General features: G+C 39.9%; 1 protein-coding gene across 2 annotated transcripts in view; it reads left to right on the plus strand.

Moving 5' to 3' along the window:
• Positions 1-22,135, plus strand: part of LOC140996005 (spermatid perinuclear RNA-binding protein-like) — a 71,857-nt gene that overhangs the window by 38,147 nt on the left and 11,575 nt on the right. For both annotated transcript variants that reach the window (XM_073466204.1, XM_073466205.1), the window contains 6 exons: positions 4,654-4,781; positions 8,627-8,722; positions 8,949-9,060; positions 12,047-12,144; positions 14,789-14,882; positions 15,165-15,233. In XM_073466204.1, the coding sequence (XP_073322305.1) occupies positions 4,654-4,781; positions 8,627-8,722; positions 8,949-9,060; positions 12,047-12,144; positions 14,789-14,882; positions 15,165-15,233 (597 nt within the window). The remainder of the gene's footprint in view (positions 1-4,653; positions 4,782-8,626; positions 8,723-8,948; positions 9,061-12,046; positions 12,145-14,788; positions 14,883-15,164; positions 15,234-22,135) is intronic.

Consider the following 22,135-nt stretch of genomic DNA (forward strand, 5'->3'; position numbering starts at 1 on the left):
AACAAGACTGTTTTAAACACAGGCAGGCTAAGCATCAGCAGCTTAGTGTTACTTTCACTGGCTAAAATGCTAAACAACATAAATGTAACTTGGATACATTGTCTAGTTAAATGTCTGTGACTATACTGGGCCAAAGATAATTTAAGGCCACTCTGTAACAACATTGTTGGATTATGAGCGGACAAAGTGTTTTATAGTTCAACAACATCAACAGAGTGGTAAGTCTGTTCTTGTTAATGGATGAGATGCAGTGGTGGAAAATTTCAAGTTACTTGCACTTTACTTGAGTATTTCTACTCCACTGCAGTTCACAGGGTAATGCACTTTTCACTTGAATTTGGGTTTTTCTGACCTGTTGTGTGTTTTCTCCTACTTCTTAAGCTAAATAAACTATTACAAAACTTCTGAGCTCATGAAAAGTTTACCTTTTAGAGATACATGGTTCTCACAGGATAGATGACGATCTGACAGTATTTGATGCATTGCTGTAAATCACACTAACAGTATATAAAGTAGTTAAAATGAGCTCAACCTTAAACATCTACAGTAGTTAAATGTAACACACACATTAATGCAGCAGTAATATTAATTCAAACCGCAGAATGAGTTCTACATTTTGCTGATAATACTTACCTACTTTGATTTATGGTTTTGAATGCAGGACTTTAACTTGTAGTGGAGGATTTCTTTAGTGTAGAATTAGTACTTATACTTGAGTAAAGGATCTGAATACTTCTTCCACCACTGATCAGTTGATCCCATGACATGAGTGCCAGAAGTTGCTAGAAATGCTACTTCACTCAACATCTAACATATGAACATTTTTCAAGGAACCCGCTCAGGAATATTTTTTCTGGTGAGTAACCCGTAACTGGTTTCCTTTGGCTCTTAGATGACCCCAGGTTTTTAGAGTGTACCTCCTGTAGCTGGCCTCTGCTCACTGACTGTTGATTTTGTTGCCGTAGCTCCGCAGGTCAGCGCGCTGTGTGGATTGCCACTTCTCTGCGGCCCCGCTGCTGACGAGGCGCCCCCCCCAACCAGCAGCAGGAAACCCCGGGTACAAGGGGCTTCCCCGACAACCAAATCAAACCAACCCACTCACTCTCTGCCTCAGACATGCTCCTCTACCCCCCTTCCCCCTTCCTCTGTTGACTGGACTTCTCTCTGGGTCACCATGAAATTCTGGACCATGTCTTCTACTAAGCACATAGACAAAATGACTACATTAACCAGCAGCCCATGTCCAGATCTGGGCTTCTTTGCTTTGATTACGGGGGCTGATGATTTTTTATTGGCTCAGAATGACATCCCACAATTTCATGTTGTAAAAACGGTGTTAATTGAATTAATCTCATGTCCTGGTCACTAATCAAAATTCCCCTAAGCTGATGTCAGGGAGAATTTAGTGGGGGTTGTCCTTATCTGTATGTGGTCTTGACCTGTGAGTGATGGTTCCTTCATGTCCTGCCTCTGGGAAACACCTTCCACAGATCATCTCCATACCAGGGGAGGGAAAAGGATTGCATTTTTTAATCATAATAAGATATTACTGTAAAGTGAATGAATGCATATATACTTCCAGGTCCTTACAAAAGAGCTCAAAAAAAGTCTTGAGTATTTTTCTTTAGTCACAATAAAATCTACATGTTATTCCTTATTCATGTAATTTTTGCCCCATAAGCTATTATTTCTATGGAGTCTTAAGTATGTCACTGGTATAATTCAGTGTTTAATGACTGAGTCCTGTTACTGCTGTAAATTGAATCTAATTTAATTTGTAGGTGGCACTCTGCGTGTTTAAATCAAAGAGAATCATCTCTAAATGAAAGTTAATCAGAATATGGAAACTAAATGTCAAAGCGGGAGACAAATTAATCATGAGATGGAATGTGATAGCAGACTGCAAATCTAAGTAAGTGCGCAAATTAAGGCTGAAACAATCATCATTATTATTGACCATAGTCCATTAAAGTAGTACATGTATTAGAGAAATTTGTCTGCAACAATCATTTATCATTCATGTACATTTATACAGAATACACCTAGTGTAATAGGTGAGCATTCCTACGGGAAGTCCAATATTAATGATAAGTGATGTTTTGACCTGTCACCTATCAGGCTGTGGTGTCGTAAATCTACTGAATCCTCTGACAGGCAACACCATTCTCTAGCCCTGACATAACATACCTTTAAGCTGCCATTGAAATCTTACACTTACACAAGCAGAGGGTGGATAATGAGCTGCTGAACCATGTTGATATATCTGGTGAAGCTTTGGATTGTAGTTGTTGATTAGTTCAATGGGAAAAAAATAGTAATTTTTAATTAAAAATGCTTTTCAAATGTGATTAATTGCTACTGTTCTCAGTTTTATGTCATTCTTAATTCAAAATATTTGAGTTTTAGGAGATTGTTAGACACCGATGCATAAAACGTTTTGTTTCTTAGTTAGTCTTAGTTTCTGGAAATTAGATATTTTATTTCTTTATTTTTCTTTCTATTTTGTGACATGTTAAAGACTATCAATCCCAAATAATAATTGACAGAATTGCCAATAATGACAGTACATAAAAGTTGTTATGTGACTTTCCTTAAGCATTAAAGGGGCTCTCTGTAAAAATTTGTAGCAATTTACATGTATTAATCCCTTTTATTTGTCATTTGTGAGTGGGTTGTAATGTGACGTTAAAAATAAGCCCATCCCCATCTCAGGTGAGTTAATGATCATTTTACTTCGTGTTTTTTTAAATAATTGATCATAATTTAACATTTAACATTTTAACAAATTTCTATATTCATATATTCCTGTGGCACACTTAAGACTCCATAGCTTTCAATTAGAGAACAGTATTATGTAATCACAGTTTTAATGCTTTTACTAAGAAGTTGAGACCACCCCAGAATTCAAGGTATGACAACTCAAGAGAAAAATGTAACCTTACATTTTCATGAGTGCATCCTTTTATAGCATCAGTCCATTAATCCTGGCAGCATTAGTGCCACTGAAGAACCTCTTCTATACTGGTTTCTCGCCACAAAGTATTCTTTAGGAGGGAAGTAATTTAATGTTTTTTTTGTTGGGTTTCACTTCAGTTCCCGTTTTCTTTTGTTTTTGAGGTCTCCAGATACACAGAGCAAGCAAAACTGAGAGGGCGCACCTTAAAGTGTTGGATTAAAAAACGAGTGGTTCATTATATTATATTATTATATTATATTATATTACCCAGAAGTCCCAGGGGCAGAACATGAAGGTCCTCAGTCCTTGGTCTTGGAGGAGGAGTGACACGGGACAAACCCTGTGTCTCTCATCAGCTCCTTAGTTTGTCTTCCACCTCTTCCATCCTGTTCAGCTTTCACTACGGTCTCTACAGCAACAGACTGCTAAACCACACACATCGCTCCTCAGCTCACATTACTGCTGATGAATCACACACAGACGGATAAATTGGACTTTGAATACTGCGTATATTTGGTATTAGAGACTGCAGTGTAACCTCCTCTTTACGAGCAGGAGCTTTTTATAATGCTCTGTGTCAGCATTACTGTCAGCTTTGTAGAAAATAGCCGTGATTTAATCTCTGCTGGCTATTGCTCATTGGGAGAGAACTTTGAACCATAATGGGACTGATTCCAGTGTGATGGGACATTTATCAAGATTTAATATTTGCAACTTGGCAAGCTGAAGAATGAAGATAATGTTTCAGATTGCAGAGAAGTCATTATCTCAGATCTCCCGGATGAGATCATTGATAACCTGTGAGCCGTCACTCCTGAGCTCTGCAGTGTGGTCTGCAGTCTGTTCCCCCTTTTGTTCGTCTGCTTGACTGTCCCACAGTGGGCACCCCTTAGCTGCTCCCGAGAACAAACAGCCTTCACTTTCTTTCCAGGGTGGCGTTCTCACTCTCAGATGTTTATGTTGTCGTTGTCATCTGCTGTCACTCTTCTTCTGCTGTCGTTCTCCCATGGCTCGGCCTCCAGTCATGGCAGGAGTGCTCCCCACAGGAACCTGGTGTAGAGAGACTGTCTCAGTCAAACATAAACATCTGACCGACCCCGCAAGAGTGAAAATACTAGCATGGCGCTCAAGAAAACTGCAGAGCAAGCTGCCTTTTTAAACCAGGATGACTTTTTTTCTCTTCAAGTAGAAAAGCTAATGTGTCTACACTGTTCCCTGACTTTCCCCAATCTCAGGCATTCCTGAGCCAGTATTTCACAATCTGCCAAGTGTTTCCTTGTTCCAAAGTGTTATTTTAATCTTTAATCTGGCTTTTGGTCCTGAGTCGTTGCCATGCTCTCATTTTCGTCCTGCGCCGTAATTGATAACACACTAATCTGGCGTGTTCCATCGCCTTCAGCCACTGATCTGCATCTAGAGTGAGACTCCGGCCGGGCAGCAAGACGCATGCGCGCACGTCTACTCCGGTTCCTTCTGTCAATGTTATGAAAAATCCTGCCTTGTGCATGAGAAACCCCCCTCTCCTAGAAAATCACGGAATCTCTCAAATTTCCCCCCTCCTAGCTCATTCGGTCAGATCAGTGGGTTTGCCTAATAATTAGCCGTCCAACCCTGCTGCCTGTGTGTCTGTGTGCGAGTGTGGGAGGTCAGCGTGGTCACGCTCAGTCTGTCCTGTCTCATCCTGTCCCTCTCTCCAGAGCAGGGCGATCAGGACGACAACAAGGAGAGGCAGGAGAAGGAGGAGAAAGAGGAGGAGGAAGATGTCCTGGACAGGCAGAAGTGCCAGGCTGCCCTGGCTTCGCTCCGACATGCCAAATGGTTCCAGGTGAGAACAGCTGGGCTGATGACACAATCATTCTGTGTCTTTACACTCTGGCAGCCAGTCTTACCCTGAATATTCAGCCCTGTCACTAAAAGGTAGATTTGAGTAGTTAATATGCAACAGCAAATATGTTTTAAAGGAAACATAGATTCTGTTTTTCACTCATATAACAAGGACACAAATTTAATCGCCTGAGTTTAAGCAGGGCACTGAAGCAGATTTTGTGTCAGCTGATCAGCAGCAGCTGTTTCATGTATGTTTCACAATGATTCGCTTGTTCACAGCTGTGTGGAGAGTAACATCCAATCAAATTCATACAGGCGTACAGCACAGACATTATAACCTGACACTTGTAACTAGGGATAGGCCAATTATCTGCCTGGCTGATTATTGGGCCAATAATCAGCATTTTCCGATTATGAGTATCAGTGGTTTTTGTGTCTGATTGCCTATAAAATGGAACAATTTAAAAAATATGCTAAATTGGCTCTGATGTAGTATCTGTTCTCTGTCTTTAGTAGTATTGTCACGACACTGGAATTTCTAACTTTGATACAATACCATGACAACTATTGATTTTTGTTACCATTTAATCAAAGATAAATATATCAAGGCTAGTGTATTGTGCAAGATAAATTACTCCTGACCATAGTCAGTAGAGTGGGAGCAGACAGGCCTGTGTAGACACGGCGTGTGTGTGAACCCACTAATGGCAACAAGAGAGAATGAGAAAGCACAGCTGGTATGTGAAAAATTAGTATTGAAACAGTTTCAAATATTCAATATCTGATATTGATATTTTTGACAACACTAGTCTGAAGTCACCACTTTGCTGTCTCACACAATGTCTTGCTCACAACACTATCTGATTGGTTAAGCATCACAAGTAACAGCCCATCAACAATGAACAATCTGAGTCTGCAAAGTAACTAGTAACTAAAATGATCAAATAAATGTAGAAGAGTGGAAGTGTAAAGTAGCTGAAAATTGAAATACTCAAGTACCTTAATTAATAACTCAAAATTGTACAATAAGTAAAGTACAGTGCTTGCGTACACTGTAATTAGTTATATTCTATCACTGCTTATTTCTACATTTTGACACTGAAATTTGTATTCTTACTGCAAATGTATATTAGTTTCTGAATACTGGATATCAGTCTCCTTGATTACTAATAATCAGTATCGGTATTGGCCCTGATAAAACCATATTGGTCGATATACTGATACAATCATACTAACACCATTTGCTGCCACAGGTCCTTGCTCCATTACAAACCTTTCTGTGCTAAGTCTTATTTCTTTTGATTCAACAAAGACTTCATGTTTGTTTATTAAAGTGGGGGAGGGCGGTGGTTGTCTCGTGAGAATCCTTGTAGATGCTCAGATTCTTATAGAGCTCCCTAAAAGAGCAGAGCCTTTTCTGCCAAATAAAACTGCATGTTAGTGTGTAGTAAGATTTTTTTAAAAAGGTTTAAATTGGGGAAAGAATAGACAGCATGGATACAGTAGAAATTTTTTTTTTTCAGTGTTAATAGAGGAAGAGTATGACAGAGTGAGATTTAACTATTAAGGTCATGAAGAGATTCTTCACCAAATTAAGTTTCAGATGAGCTGAAACTCTGCTATTCTGACCAAAGTGAGAGTTCTTCTACTGAGTAGGCAGCAGGCAGACGAGAGTCAAGGTCAGGTGAAGCAGTGAGCAGCTTCCCTCAGGGAAAGAGAGCTGAATGCCAAGTGAAATCAGAGTGAAGTCCCCGCTGTGGACTGAAGGTGAAGCAGTACAAGGAGGATTTAGTTTCATCATACTTACTCAGGACTAATACCACCCGCGGACCTCAAATGATCTGTAATAACTGCAGATACAATTAGTGACGTTGGTCTCATCCACCATCCACCATGTCTGGAAGGTTTAACTGAAAGCACCTGAATAAAATGACCAACTTCATCGCTGTGAACGGTCATCCTGCGCAAATTGAAGTGTCAGTGATCTCCAGCGTAATTTCTATTCTCCTCTCAGTCTTCAAGCACTTCTCCTCTTGAGTGAAGGTTTGTTAAAGGTCCCATATTGTAGAAAGTGAGATTTCCATTGTCTCTTTTTATTATAAAGCAGGTTTATGTGTTACCATCAAAACGCTCAATCCAGAGAAATGCAGACGGCTCAGAAACTGCCTTTAAACGAGCCGACAGGACTTCTGTTATGGTTAGTTATGTCAAGACTATTCCTCCACTGCCTCAGCACTGTCCCCAGCATGGCTGTGGTTGCAAAAACACCAGCAGAGCTGATGGGGAAACATGGTGGGCGATGCCTACTCAGGCCTGTGAGAGTTGACCAATCAGAGCACTCTGGGCTTTTTGGCTTTTCTTAAAGAGGAAGGCCTTAAAACAAAGCATTTAGATAAAGAATAGAGATGCTGCAGCAATAGACAGTGTGGTAAAAATAAAATATTTTTTGAACATTAAAGCATGTAAACAATTTAAAGTACACCCTAAATATAAGTATGAACCTGAAAATGAGAATAATAACCTTTAAAATTCACTGCACCTTGTTAACCAGAGATTTCATCAGATTGTATTGTTACCTTTATATTCATCTCACGACATGCAGAGTTGTGTTCAATGAAACATTTTTCACGAGGTCAACCATATAATACCACTGTAGAAAGGACTATTTTCACCACTTCGAGGCAATGCATGCTGTATTCATACAACTACAATAAACGTCTGAGATGCTTTTGGAGAAAAGGTTTCACAGTTGAATACAGAGGAAAGGATCCTAACAAAGGGAGAAGAGGGGCATTCATGTATGCTTTTCATACTGTACCGTACACCACACATTTCATTTTTACAAGATATCAAGTGTCCTGAAAAAACTATTACACTTTTTGTTAAATCAAATGCAGGACAGATTATATGAGCATGATTAAATTTAATGGACTTTCAAAAATGCTCAAATGTAAAATTGATGAAATGAACTAAATAAAGTCTTGCAGAAAGTAAACCTCCCTCTAAAATAGGATATGGTATTATTTATATTAATATTCATACAAGTATTCTAGTTAATCAGATTGAACACTGTATTTCTATCACACTTGTATTATCACAGGATTTCTCTTTTATTCTTTTGTTAGTGTCTGTTGCCCAGCAAGCAACTTCTGTTCTTGAGAAATATGAGATAGTGAAGAAGGAACAGCAGCTCAGCACTGCTCTAGTATAAAGACAACAAACATAATTTTCAACCAACTGTTCTGAATTAAATTATGTATTGTAACATTTCTAAATAAAAACTATTTAAACAACTTTTTCAAACTCATAACTAAGGTGATTACAGCTCACACTCGGTGGTTAGCTGGTGGTAAATATGCAGATTAGCTCAGTAGCACTAGGTCTGCCATGCGACCGTCACATTGCAGGTCGTAGTGTTTACTCAAGAGCTTTCCTTGCCTTTAATAAAATATTCCCTATTTTGGTCTTGTTACCAGTATTTTATTCCCCCCAAAAAAACATTTTGGATGGAGTTTTACTTTTGCAAACTGCATGTTTATACCCCTCAGAGACTAAACTTAAAATTAAATTTAAGAGACTTAACTTTAAATTAAATTTTAAATTTCTGCCAGAATATAAAATGTTTGTCACAGAATTGAACATTATCAAGTTAATTATGAAATTCGGTCACTTACAATGTTATTAACAGCATATTGACATTTCAGGGGTTGTGAATATGCCTCCTCGAGGGGTGAAGCTCCGATATCGAAGAGCCTCGAAAACATCATGGATGCATATTTTTAGAGCTGTCTTGTTGAAATTCTCTTCATGCCGTCACTTGGTTTCGTCTTTTTGTCCCTTCAGGCCAGAGTCACAGATCTCAAGTCCTGCGTCATCGTCTTGAGGATTTTCAGAGACATGTGCAACAGACTGCCTGTGTGGCAGCCTCTCAAAGGATGGGTAGGTGACAGCCACAGAATCAAAATCGCTTGTTGTACAGTGAAATCAAGATTTCTCGTTCAGTAAGGGATAGACACGAATGTTATTGTTCATTTCCGTGGCCTTTAAATTGCTTTTTTGTTACCTGGTGTGTATGTGCACGATGTGCAGCTCCGTCCCAAAATCACAACCGAATTGATATAGTTTATGCTGTGTTGAGTGTCCTCTCTCTATCTGCCCTCCGCAGCCTCTGGAGCTCATCTGTGAAAAGGCCATAGCCACCTGTAACCGGCCGCTGGGTCCAGGTGAGGCCCTGCGTCGCGTCATGGAGTGCATCGCCTCAGGGATTCTCCTGCCAGGTCAGGGATCAGTCCTTCACAGCAACCTCTATGCTCTGTTTGTTGCATGTATATACAATTTCTCTCTCTCTTCTAAACTACAGGCTACAGATTGTCCAGGCTTAATGTTGCTTATGAACCCAAGTTCAAATTTCCAAGTGAGATCTAGAGGCAGCACATACATGTACAGAATTTATACAACAATGTAAACAGAGATGAACATGGACTCCAGTAGAAATCTTCAAGTTGTCTGATCAAATTTAACATTTTTTGTGTTAAAAGAAAATTATGCACCAATTATATCCCAGGTTAGGGCTTCTTCAGTGATGAACCAGAGGAAAAACAATCCAGCATCCAGATTTGCACAGTATATCACAAAGAGGTTCTGCTAAATAGTCAGATGACTCAAGAAGGCACGGATTTGCACAGGCCTTTATCAACACTTGAGGTAAACCTCTGGCCTTGACTGGGAATAATGTTGGGCAGGTTGAAAACTCAAGAAACTGCTGAGAAGTCAGAGCTGTAGGACTCGGTGGAGGGCATTCCAAGCTCTCTGTTGGAAGTCACTGAGACCATCAAAAAGCTTTAGAGTGCCTGGCAGACATGGGTGTTGGTTCCTGTCTTTGAAAAAATAAAGGGAGGGTGTTTTAGTGTTCAGACCAGGGTTGCGAAGGGTCCTTACCTAGGTTTATTTAATTAAACAACATTTTGAGAAAATCTGCAAAAGCGAGCTTGTGACACTCTGATTCAATCCCCCAGACTGGCAGGATAAAAGAGGGTAGGCAAAGTGAAAGGCAGTGCTTGTCCTTCTCTAACTACTATCACTGAGGTGCCCTTAAGCAAGGCCCTTAACCCCAACCACTCCAGCTTAGCTGCGCTGCGGCCAACAGATCAGACTGTGGTTGTACAGAGCAGCTTCCAGGTATAAATGTTTGACTGTGTGATGTGATCAGGAAGTTCCTGGAAACCCTTCCTGATTGAATACAGGAGGAAAAAAATTGAAATTGTGAATAAATAGATAGTGCCAATTCTCCAGTCATGTGGGATTATGAAAGGACTCTTATTTTAAGGTGCTGGTAAAGAGCGTCTGGCCAAATTAGAGGCATTGTGGATTCTGGATGTAAGCTGAAGACACACAAGAGTTTGATTTTAGTTTGAACTATAAAATTTGATATGGTGAATTTAAATGGTAGTGGATGGAAATTATGTATTTTGAAGTATTCTCTACTAACAAGGGCTTGTGAGGTAAAAATGCACCATAAGCATTAAAAGTAAAATCAGAGGATTGTTTGTATGGTGACAGAATATTGACTCATGTGGAAAGTCAGTTTTCAATGTATTATTGTGGCAGATGAACAGGGTTCTCATGTAGGCAGCATATGGTCTCTTCCAAACATTCAACAGTCTTAATCTTGTAAATGCAAAAATTCTTTCTGCCAGAAGTCAATATATGTGAGCCATCAGTGGTTGAGAGTCAACCATAGTGAATAAATCCAGTAATCACTCTCTGCACAGAGAGCAGCAGAATTAAATTACATTTTAACAGTGAAATTGAAAACATCAAGGACACTTAGAGAACCATGCTAGAAAATTTTACCAACTGATCCATTGTTTGTAATTAGTGGCATATTTATCAGTGCATCTAATATAAAATCTGTTCCCTACAATAGCACTTTTCTGAAGGGATTCGGCATGTACACATCATCAATGATATGCCTGAAGTGGAGTGTTAGCAGATGTTAGTCACTGCTGAGGTCTGAAAGCCGAAGGTAAAGGTTTCATTCACTTTTAAGAGATATCACACAAGAGCACCAGCATCTCAGACCCAAACAAATGCGCACATCATTTAATTTCATCATCATTTAATCAAATATTTTAAAAACATATTGTAGTGTTCTGTTTTGTTGTAATATAAGACATTTTCTTCCCAGGCCTCCATGTTGAAAATGTACGTGTGACTTCATTCTCTCTTCAGAACGCCGTTACTCCACTATATCTTCACAGAGCAAATAGTTGTTTGCTGCTATGTCAATATTCAACATCTCATATATTTAACCTTCTCACACTCGAGGGTAAGACCAGGCGACTCTATTCCACTTTCTCTCTGCACTGCTCATGTATCCTGAGTACAAATAAAAAGCATTTAGGAGGAAAGCAATCAGCCCAGGGATTAAAAACAAGGTTTAAAGTAAGCAGGCAAATAAACTAAGGAGCCAACAGGCACAGAAGCAGCACTTTTATTCTCTGGAGAAACATTTAGAGCAATCTTTAATGAATGTGTTTGAGGATAACCCCGGTGTTTGGCTGCAACCTCCTCACACACAGAGTGCATTCATGTACTGGATAGCAGAGTGTGGAGTGTCAACAATGATACAGTGTAGTATTACCTGCACTCAGTCGTATAGTACTCTACAGTGCATTAATGGTTTCCAAATTGGGGTGCTTATTCCCTCAGGGGCTCCTTGAGCGAGTCCCAGTGATCTCACGGCAACATGAATAATGGTTTAATTTAACTTTTACTTGTGGTTCATTCAGGAAAAGTTGGTGTTGGAGTAAATCTTCTGAGATTTTCTTTTTTCTATAGCAGTCCGTGTGAAAAATCTTTCCAATCCAACTCAAATAAATAGAAAAATGCTCCTATATTTATATTTATTTTTCCTCCACCGTTTTCTCTTTTTTTAAGCCTTTATCTGGGAAACCTGCAACTCCCACGTTCAATCGTTGCAGAGCAGCCAGTTAGCCTTTGTGATGATGTGATTAGATTTTTTAAATGTTGTTAATGGTTTCCCTCAGCATTATAATGGCAAGTTGTTCTCTGAATGCCTCTGAATCATTGATGAGTCACCGCTGCATTCATGTCGTACACAATAGTATTCAGTAAATCATTTCTGAGTTTGTTTTCCTGTCTTTAGAAGTTAAGCTGAGTTCAAAGTGTATGTTGTGTGGAGGTCCCTCCTGTCTGAGTCATAACACAGTGTGAAAACACTGACCCGGTTTCTCTTTACAGGAGGTCCAGGAGTTCATGACCCCTGTGAGAGGGAACCCACAGACGTCCTGTCTGACCTCAGCGCGCAGCAGGCTGACGCCATCACCGACAGCGCACAGGTCAGCTCACTTTACCCATCAGCCACTTCTACTGCTGCCACAGGCTTTTCTTAATTCTATTAGCTTTTAGAGCAACATTGTTTGGCATAATACAGTGTTCTACAGTTTCTAATGATGTGTTTCATTTTCAGTTTATCTGCAGATTCTTTTCTCACAAACAGACTCAGGGAAAATGACAAGAAGTCCATGCAAAGATCATACTAACAATCATACTTTCAATTTAATACTGATCCCTTTATCATCATCAGTGAGAAGATTGACTATTTCTATATAGTTATTCTTGATGAAGTCACAGGGTCAGATTCAGACTTATCCAGGTTGAATAAGTCATTAAATAAAAATTATTTTATATGGTGCTTAGAGTGAATTCAGTGGCATCACAGTCTGAGGTGAGAAGCTGCTCAGTAGTCTGATGATAAAACAATCAGATCATTTATTTGTTTCACCATGGATATATAACAGTTACTAATCTTACATAGTCAAAAATAAATACATTACTAGTACTGTAGCTCCTCGTAGCTGTTTGACATCAAGAGTTATTTATTAAAGCTATCCCGTTGGCTTCTGCAGTTGGCCAGGGACAGCCTGTAAGACAGGCGGAGGGGCTTCACATAATCAATGAATTATTAGTGCTTGAAAACGTTTTTAAAAAATGGTGAAAAATAGCTGTCACAGTTGCATAGAGACCAAAGAGATGTCTTTAAATGTGTAGTTCTGTTTAGTCCAAAACCAAAAGAGATTAAGTTATCTCATAATGGAAGACATGACGATCAGCAGATCTCTTAAATTTGTGAGGCTGGAACCATCAAATGTTCGGCTATTTGCTGGAAACATGAACAAGACCTTTGTTTCAGGCTCCCTGATGGGGACCCTGTGAGGTCAAAATTGGTTGCCGTTCTCACCAATATACTGTCAAGGCTGTTCATGTAACACCTTGTTCTGCCCAAGAGTGTCTGAAAACATTTTCTTTCCTCATGCCAAAAAATACTAAGCTATTGGTTTGTTGTTGTTCTTTGCTTTAGATATCCGTGTACAATATATTCCACTATGAAATGTACGATTAGTCGAATAAATTAAAATGATCTGAAATAATTATTTGTTTTATTTATTATTTTCACCAGTTTCAAAGATAATGTGTGTTTTAGTAGAGGCGTAAGATGCTTTTGTTTGACATTTACTCCCACTGGAGCATTTAAAGGTTTAATGCCTTGCTCAAGGGCACATTGACAGTAGCTTTTAAGGGTGATAGGAGCATTTCCCATCAACATTATCCTGTCTGCTCCAGGACTATGAACATTAAAAGCTTCTATTAACAGGCTGTTGTCTCTCACCTCTGGGCCACAGCCGCCCAGGTGTTAACTGGTCCCAAAGGTGATCGTCTCTCTAAATTTGATCAAGTCTAAGATGGAAAAAAAACATGAAAACTGCTGTGTAAAAAGCTGCTCGATCTTTAATAAACAACAGAGAAACTTTTTAAAACACAAATTCACTCTGTGGGAAACATTCAGAGTTCTTATGTGATTTGAAATTTAAAGCCAAGTTGGGGATTTTTAAGTATTTTGAGGGATCATTAGAGTCCAAACTATCAAAATGTATTTTAGAAGCGGAGGTTCTCCCTGAAGGGTGGATTGATGCTGTAAAAACCTCAGATGTGTTCTGATTTTAGACTTTTTACTCAACGTACATGATAGTAAGTCTTTCATTTGAGCTGCTGCTTTATGGGTGTTTTCTTAACATCTTCCCCTCAGAGCACTGTAAAACTTCCCTCCCTGTCTTCCTGCTATAAAACCAGCCGCAGACGCTTACCTAACTGAGCATAATCATTAGCTGCGAGAACAGAAAGAAAATCAGCCCCAGCCGCACGACTTTTGAGACCATGAAACATCCCACCGGGGTATGCTTCCACACCACCCACTGCACCAAAGTCAGCATTTTTTCCAGGAAATTGGATGAGCAAAACTCCCCCATGTTGCACCGATTGAAGGAGGGTTATTTAAAGCGATTCCTCGGCCACCCGGTGAAGCCCCGAGCTCACGTCAGCACTATAAATAGCTGAATGGCCGCAGAAGCCCGGACTCTGACCTCAGATAAGCAGCCCCTCAGTGCTGCGGAGGCTTGTCGAACTGGCAGCCTAATTAGCCACCTAATGAGCGTGGGAACACTCTTCCCCGCTCACACCCACACCAACACTACTACTACTGTACCGCTGCAGCTAACGCTACTACTGCTGCCACTGCTACAGCTACAGCACATGGAACAACAAAGTCTTCCCCCGGGCAGAAAGTGTGGGCTCAGCGGTGAAAAATATGAAGACATCCAAATTCATCTCCCCCCCTCACTCTCTCTCTCTCTGTTTCTGCCTTCCTGCCTGTCTGGGAATATTTTTCTTTCATTTTCTTTTCCTCCTTTGTTTGTGCCTACCGAGTGTTTATTCCTCGCCTCTATAATGCATGAAGTTTCTCCCAACAGAATTAGTTGGTTTACACAAATGCCGAGCACTCGCACAAGTTTCTTCGATAATTAAACTGCATTGATCGGAGAATAAATTGTATCGTTGTTGCCAGTTCTCCTCTGAGTGCAGATTTCTGTTGCTTTATCAATACAGTGATGTGCCCTTATTCTGTCTGGTGTGTGTGTTTTTCAGCATGCGTTACGGCTCCTAGCCTTTGGACAGCTTTACAAGGTCTTGAATATGGATCCTCTCCCCACCAGCAAGCCCTCACCAAGGCTGTTAGAAGGTGTGTGTTCAGTTGTGTGTGTGTTTGTCTGCATGCCATTTATTCTGTGTGTTTATGTGCATAATTTATGTTTTCATCTGAGTGTATCCACGTGTGTCTGTTTCCAATTTTTTTTATCTCCTCGCTGTGTTCCACTTATCCTCTTGTAAAAGCAGCTTGTATAACTCCTCTGTTTAGATACAGTCTGAATATAGATAATGATATGTTTGGATGACCTGCGTGTCCTCTCTCTCGGTCTGTGTGATGTTTCAGGTGATCACTCTGTTTGTTTCCGCTCTGCAGGCGGCTGTCAGAAGAGGCTCCGGGAGGACGTCGGGTCAGATGACAGAGACTTCATCAAAAGGATGAAAGGTGACTTTGACCATCGACTCGCTTGTTTCAAAGAATCACAGTTTGCTCAGATGATCTGAATCTGAATCCTCTCACCTCTGAAACACCACAGAGAAGTAGTGAAGGTGTTAGAATACAGATAATTGAAGGCAGAGAGGTAGTCGCCTTACATTCAATAATGTGTTTAGGGGTGTTGGATCAGATTGCAGACACAGCAGAATCAGCCATAATTCAATTCTGTTTAATATTGATGTGACAGTGTTGAGTCTGGATTATTCTTATGTCACAATGATCACTCAATTCAAGTCACGGTGAAGCAGAGACTCTGTTTGTTTTGTTTGTTCTGGTGAAGTTAATTGTAGAGGTAGTGACAGAGCTGCATCGGAGGAGAGACGACATCTGTGTGTAAGGGTAAGCCAGCAGTGCAGAACATGAGGTGATGGTTTGATGGCGTTCACAGTCTTATAACAAAACAGATCCTTCACTTATGAAATAAAAACGAAATGTCCCAAACTTCAACCCACAAAGCAAAGTTACAAGACCTAACAACATTAATGTGGTAGCAAGGGGTGTCTGGCAACTTAGATGAGGAAAAAAATACAGAATTTATACTTGGAAAAGTCGCTGTCATCCTGTCTGAAAAGGGCTGAAGTACAACATGTCGCTGTGTGATTTCACCTCATTACTTGAATTACTAGAAATACTCTCCTCTGTTGTAAACGAGTCCATACTTAGTAAATTAGTTTCTTGTCGGTCAGGGCCACTGGAGCTTCTGGAGCTTTGCCAACATCTTCGGAAAGGGAGGGGTGAGCGACGGAGTGTTGCAATCTAGAACCTCAGCACTAGATGCTGCTAAATATGCGACATATTACACACCATACCTTTAACAAACTACGTTTTATTTAAACTTTAACTCACTCACATTGGGTAGTCGATCATTGAATCGATATATCAATCTGAATCAATGGATTGTTACATTCCCCAGTGGCAGTTATTTCATCCTCCATTAGGTGATGGTGAAGAACATGAACATGAACGTGCACTTGCACATATTTGATTTATAAATTCTGTGTGTTGTTGGATGTTGTGTTGTGGCAAAACTTTTTCCCCAACAATACTGCATTTTAATGGCAGAGTGTGCTGACACAGTGAAATAAATGAAGGGACTGAGTTGTTGGATACAGTGTAATGTTGGTCTGCAGGCCAAGACTGGTCATCTGGAGAAAGGGCCCGGAGTGTCAGGCCAGTGTTAAGATGCTAAATGAAATGTGTAAATCAAGGCAACAGCAACTCAGGGGAGTTACAGTTATGAAAGATGTGTTCACAAGCAAGAGACATGGTTAGTTTTCAAAACAGAAAAACATCTCATAATATCACAGCTACCCCTCCCAAGTTGACCCCATTAAAAAAAACAACTAATAAATGGCACCAACATTCAATTATGTATGTTGTAAAACAGGAGAGAAATCTGCATGGAAATAATATAGAAAATTAAGAACTATAGACTCTTTTCTGTCAGGTCTAGTTTCGGATACTTTAGCCTTAATTGTTGAAGTACAGTTGCAACTCTTGAAACTGAGGACGCTTGGCTTTTGTTTTCCAAACTATGTTTTTTTGTTGCAATAATAATAATAACACTAATAATTGACAGACATCACTGGCATAACAAAGCTGTTTCAGTAGGGCTGCAAAATTAATTGATAAAGGTAAAATGTGTGACAAAACAGCATTATAATGTACTGTAGCTCTGCAGAGATGCCCTGGCCTACACATGATCTTCTCCAGTTTGTTTGGTACAGATGCCACCAAATGTCACATCATGATTTAATTTTGTTGTTTTTTTTGGGTGAAAAACAATAATTGTGACGCAAAAATTCCCACTAATGCTGAATTATATCACAACTATAAAATCAGTAAAGATAATTGTAATTATGGGCTGGGCTGACACTAGATTATCCCAGTCCAGCCTGTCAGTTTGAACATTTACTGATGCTCTGAATGCTGTTAAAGATGCCTCCCCACTGTGACAAGATTAAAAACTGTGAATTCTGTGAATTATTTAAAATGGAAATGGCAAGTTAATACATGTAAGCACAGATATTAGGTGTCAGGCCAATATCAGAAAACCTGTATTGGTCAAACGTACTTCATGTGGTGGCCGACTCCCCAGTAGAAAGGATTGTTTGTCTCTTAACAGCAGATAAGTGGATATTGATTCAGGTGTTTGTCGCTCAGATGTAGCTAATGACAAAGACAAAAGGTTCTGATGTTCACTGTGTGTGTGTGTGTGCGTGCGTGTGCTGGTGTGTGCTGGACAGCTGTAAACAACAGTCAACTGTACACAAGGTGCTTTCTGACAGACTGTGTAAAAGGTGGAAAAGTGAGTCAATGGAGCTGAAAGAAGTGAGCAGTGAGGCTGAGCTTATCTTACAAAATCAGGACGCCCTGTTTGAGAAGGATCAAAACAGGCTGTCAGGTTAAAAAATGACATCCTGCTGTCAGACGGTATTCGCTTCAATCTCTGTATCAAAGGAGAGAAAGTACCCTGACCCTGGCTAAATGCGATGCATTGTAGGCTTGCATTTGAAATTCTGCAGTAATGTCTGATATCAGCACAAGATCCTAATAGGAATCTCGTTTAGGGCATTGAATTGTCACCAGCTCAGCCTCCATCACTGTATCTCAAAGTGCCGTCATTCACTGTATCACCCAGCTAGCTGCATGAAACACGTTAAAAAAAGAAGTTCAAATTGTGGCTGTTGCGGCAGTGGCTTTTAAGTGAAATGTTTCCTCGAAGCAGAAAATGTGTGAAGCTATCAGATTTCCAAATAGCTGCGAGTGAGAGAAAAAAGGAGGGAAGGAAGCTGCTGGGGCTGAAAGAAGCATTCAGTGAGGTTATCAGGAATTAATCTGCTCCCCGTTAGAAAAGGTCTGTGTGTTGAAGTCTTAATGTTAATGAAGTTCACTACAGAGAGGTTTATCCTGATCCATTTTGATTCTTGTCAGTATGAAAAGATATATTGCAGGAGAAACAGCGATGTAGGAAGATAAGACTTTCTTGGGAAGTATGATACAGATTAAGAACTATCTGAGTGAAATTTAGATTAAGATAAATTTATAGAAATTAAAGAGGCCACATTAAAAGAAAAGCAATACAATATATAAATTATGATATATGGAAACAAGACAGGTCCACACTTTTATTTTGAAAACAACAGGAATTTAGTTATTATATCTTCTACTCTGTCTGCTGAATTTGCCAATTTAACAAATAAATCAGCAGCTCAATTAAACCTGATCAAATCTCGACAATTATATTTTTAGATCTAGTGTGACGTATACTCTCCAAGGATATGATTATATTCATCTTCCATCTCAAATAAACATCCAAAAATTATTAAATCCGCAGAACGTGCCTAAGAATGATGATAATTCATAATACCTTTAATGGTGCCATTTTCCCAAAGAAACCCCTGATTTAGACTTAATGAGTGTGTAAGACTTTAGTGGTGCACCTCCAGTGGCCATTTTGTGTGAACTATACATGGTATGAATATGTAGGTAATGGCATGAATTATGAGTCAAATGTACATAATTATATATTTAAATATATCATGTGAAGTATACTGTATGTAGCAGTATGCATAATAGAAATGGAAGAGAATACATGATGTAGCATACAATGATATAAAAATACAGTAAAAACAGGATATAAGTAATAATGAATTTTTATATATTGATATAAGAAATATAATGCAATGTAAAAGTAATGGTGTTAGATTTGTTACTATTTGTTATATAATCAGCGACAAGGTGCAGGTGTGTGACTGGTGATGTTTCTGCCCTGTGAACTCAGTAAATTGCAGGTAAAAAGATGGCTGAAGGAGCTGCACTCTGTTGCAAAGTAAAGTTATTTTAGACAGTTAAGGGTTGCTTCAGCAGCACTATGTTTTATTTGGCACACTGAAGTACAGTTATTGATGTTGAAACATTGATGGCACGTCACTTAATGTCAAAAAAACATTACATTTCACTTCCATCCTGCCCACGTAGGCATCTTTTATCCTCACAAATCTACACCTCTGCCTCTCTGAGTGCCCTGAGAGTTCAGTCATCATCCGCTGATTATCAACAATTTAGGGGAGATGCGTTAGAGATACTTGCGTGTCACTTCCCAGCTTCACCTCTATAGTTCGGTGTTTTTTGCTACTTCTGCAGCCCTGCATGCTGACTGTTTGTAAGTGTACGAGAAACAACTAACATGCCTCACTATTGGACTACAGGAATCAGAGGAATACTTTGATATGATTTCTCTTATCTGAGGCTTTGCCATCATTGCTTTCTTCAATGTGAGTGTTTAATGCATACCTGCAGACAGTAGGACTGCAGCACCCCCAACTATTCTGTCACTTTACTTCTGCTGAGCTCCTGAAGAGTCCCAGTGAGAATTTGTTTTCTTAACTGGTTTTGCATAACCAATAAAAAAGTTTTGCCTTGCTTCTCACCCATAAAGGAAGGCTGAGCTGTATTATGACATTGTCTTATGTAGTAGACCAAGTAGACCATTAATGATGCTTTCTTGGTTAATGTTAAGAGGAGCAGTAAGGAATAATTACAGTAGAGAGAACACTAGCCATATCAGAAGCATTAAAGATGCAACCACAAATGCAACAGTGGTCTGAGAATTAACCATCTCTAGCTCCACCCAGCAGGGCCAGACAGAGCAGCTGCAGCTATACTCTCAGCCAGTGGCTGTATCCTGTCTGAGCTTGGCCCTTTGAAAGCATTAATGAACAATAAATGCATCATCTCAAGGGTCACATCATCTCTTCTTTCTGTAGTATCTGCAGATCCTTTCTTTAAAGAAGTACTTCAGAAAAGTTATTCCCACCATGACCCTTAAGGTGCTCTGTACACTTTTTAATTTCTTTATTAACCATTAGCAAAGTTCAAAGTTAGTTATTAGTCAGCAGCCGCTCTCTGTGAAGTGTGTAAATGTCATCAGTGCTGACTCTGTGCTGTGGGAGTGTGTTGATTCTGATTTCTTATCTCTGCTGTTTTAATGTTGTCATAATTCTCGGCTGACACGTCGTCATGTGGAGCTGTCGACATGTGACATGACATCTACAGCATTGTGTACAGACCCCTGCCTGCTCTGCTGATATATTTTGCTTCTCTAGTCTCGTTGTCACGTTTTTTGTACAGTCAACAACTTTCACTTTGTCATTGTTTCTAAACAACAGAACAGCTTCAGATGAACACATTTGTTTTCTGTCTCCTCAGCACCAACCTTAAGGGTGTTTTCAAACCTATCATTGGTTTGCTCTGGTCTGAATCGATGGATGAGTTGGTGAACTTCTCTCAGTTTCCATTTAATTCCTTTGCTTTTGACACCAAAACGCACCCACTCATTGGTTGTGTCTGTGGTAGCAATAATGTCCTGAAGAAGCTCCAGTTTGCCCAGATATTAAGGAGGGGATATACTTGTTTGCTAAACCAGGTCAGACCTCCAATCACTCCCTGGTTAGCTGCTAGTCAAGTCAGCTTTATTTATATCACCCACAATCACAAATCGCAATGTCTCAGGGGGCTTTACAATCTGTACAGTGTAATACACCCTCTGTCTTTAAACCCTCACTTTAGTCAGGAAAAACTCCCCAAAAAACCCTTTTACAGACAGACATGCAATAGATGTCACATGTACAGAACAGAGCAACAAAATCAAACAACATAAAGATGAGGATGACAAAATACAAGATGCGTGTGGATAGAAGTGGACCACTGAGCAACTTCAGGAGTTGCCAAGTGGGACCTTCACCATTTCACCTCCCATAATCATCACCATCATTCTTTATCCCATTAAGAATACTGTATTAGCGAAAATAATCACAAATTATTTTGACGACAAAAATACAGATAAATGTAGATTGGGTCTGGGTGAGGCACGGCTACTATCAGTGCTGATTTCAAGCACACCTGACTGACGGGAGCTGTTTAGCTCACACTTGCAGAGTACACCTCTAACTTGGGTCAGATCGAGGTCAGCTCACGTTCCGACCACAAACAAATTCACTTGTGACCAGACTGACAACTACAGCCTCCATCTTCTTTAGTCTCTCTCTGGTGCTCGCTCACTCTCACTCTCCCTCGGTGTCTCTCCGTCCTGTCTGTCTGCGTCACAGTAATTAAATCAGCCCTCACTGGGACGATCGTCCTCGGCAACTCTCATCTGCTTCCAGTTCAAAGGAGGCGATGGAAGGCAGAGATAGAGAGGGATTAATACTGCAGGCTGCTGCCACGTAATTATCTTGCTGACTCCCACCACGCACACACACACACACACACGTCAATGCACGGACATGCACACTCACCACACACAGTGCATTAACACCTCCCCCTCTCTTCCTCCCAGCACCTGTCCGTCAGCACCTTCACATTCATCTTGTTACACAGCATCTCCATCCATATTTATCCTGAACCACCCTTCAGTCTTAAGTGCCTGTCAGGAGCTCACAGTCATTACACACAGTGACTGCAGGACAAAAAGCTGCTGTATGCTTCACCAACATGAAGTATTCTCTCAGTGACAAGATGGTAGTTTGTATGTTCTCAAACTACGGCAAAGACTTTTGTTAAATTGCTCAAACTTAAAAAAACAGAACATTTTGTTTAACATGACAACAAGATTTTTTACATAATGCTGTTATACAGAGTGATGATAAATGATAACGCTGAATAATAGTCTCACGCAATATCATCAAGTCTGTCATTGATGAAAATCAGTAACTGAAGTTTACCATTGAAATACTGAAGCTTTCAAATATTTCCGAAGAAGAAAAGCTCTTAATTATTTTTCTCCTTTAAACCAGTCTACATGATATTAGCCCCATTATAGCCGGAGCTGACAGATGTAGGGTGTTGAC

Source organism: Pagrus major, chromosome 5 (assembly GCF_040436345.1).
Source record: "Pagrus major chromosome 5, Pma_NU_1.0".
Taxonomy (NCBI): domain Eukaryota; kingdom Metazoa; phylum Chordata; class Actinopteri; order Spariformes; family Sparidae; genus Pagrus; species Pagrus major.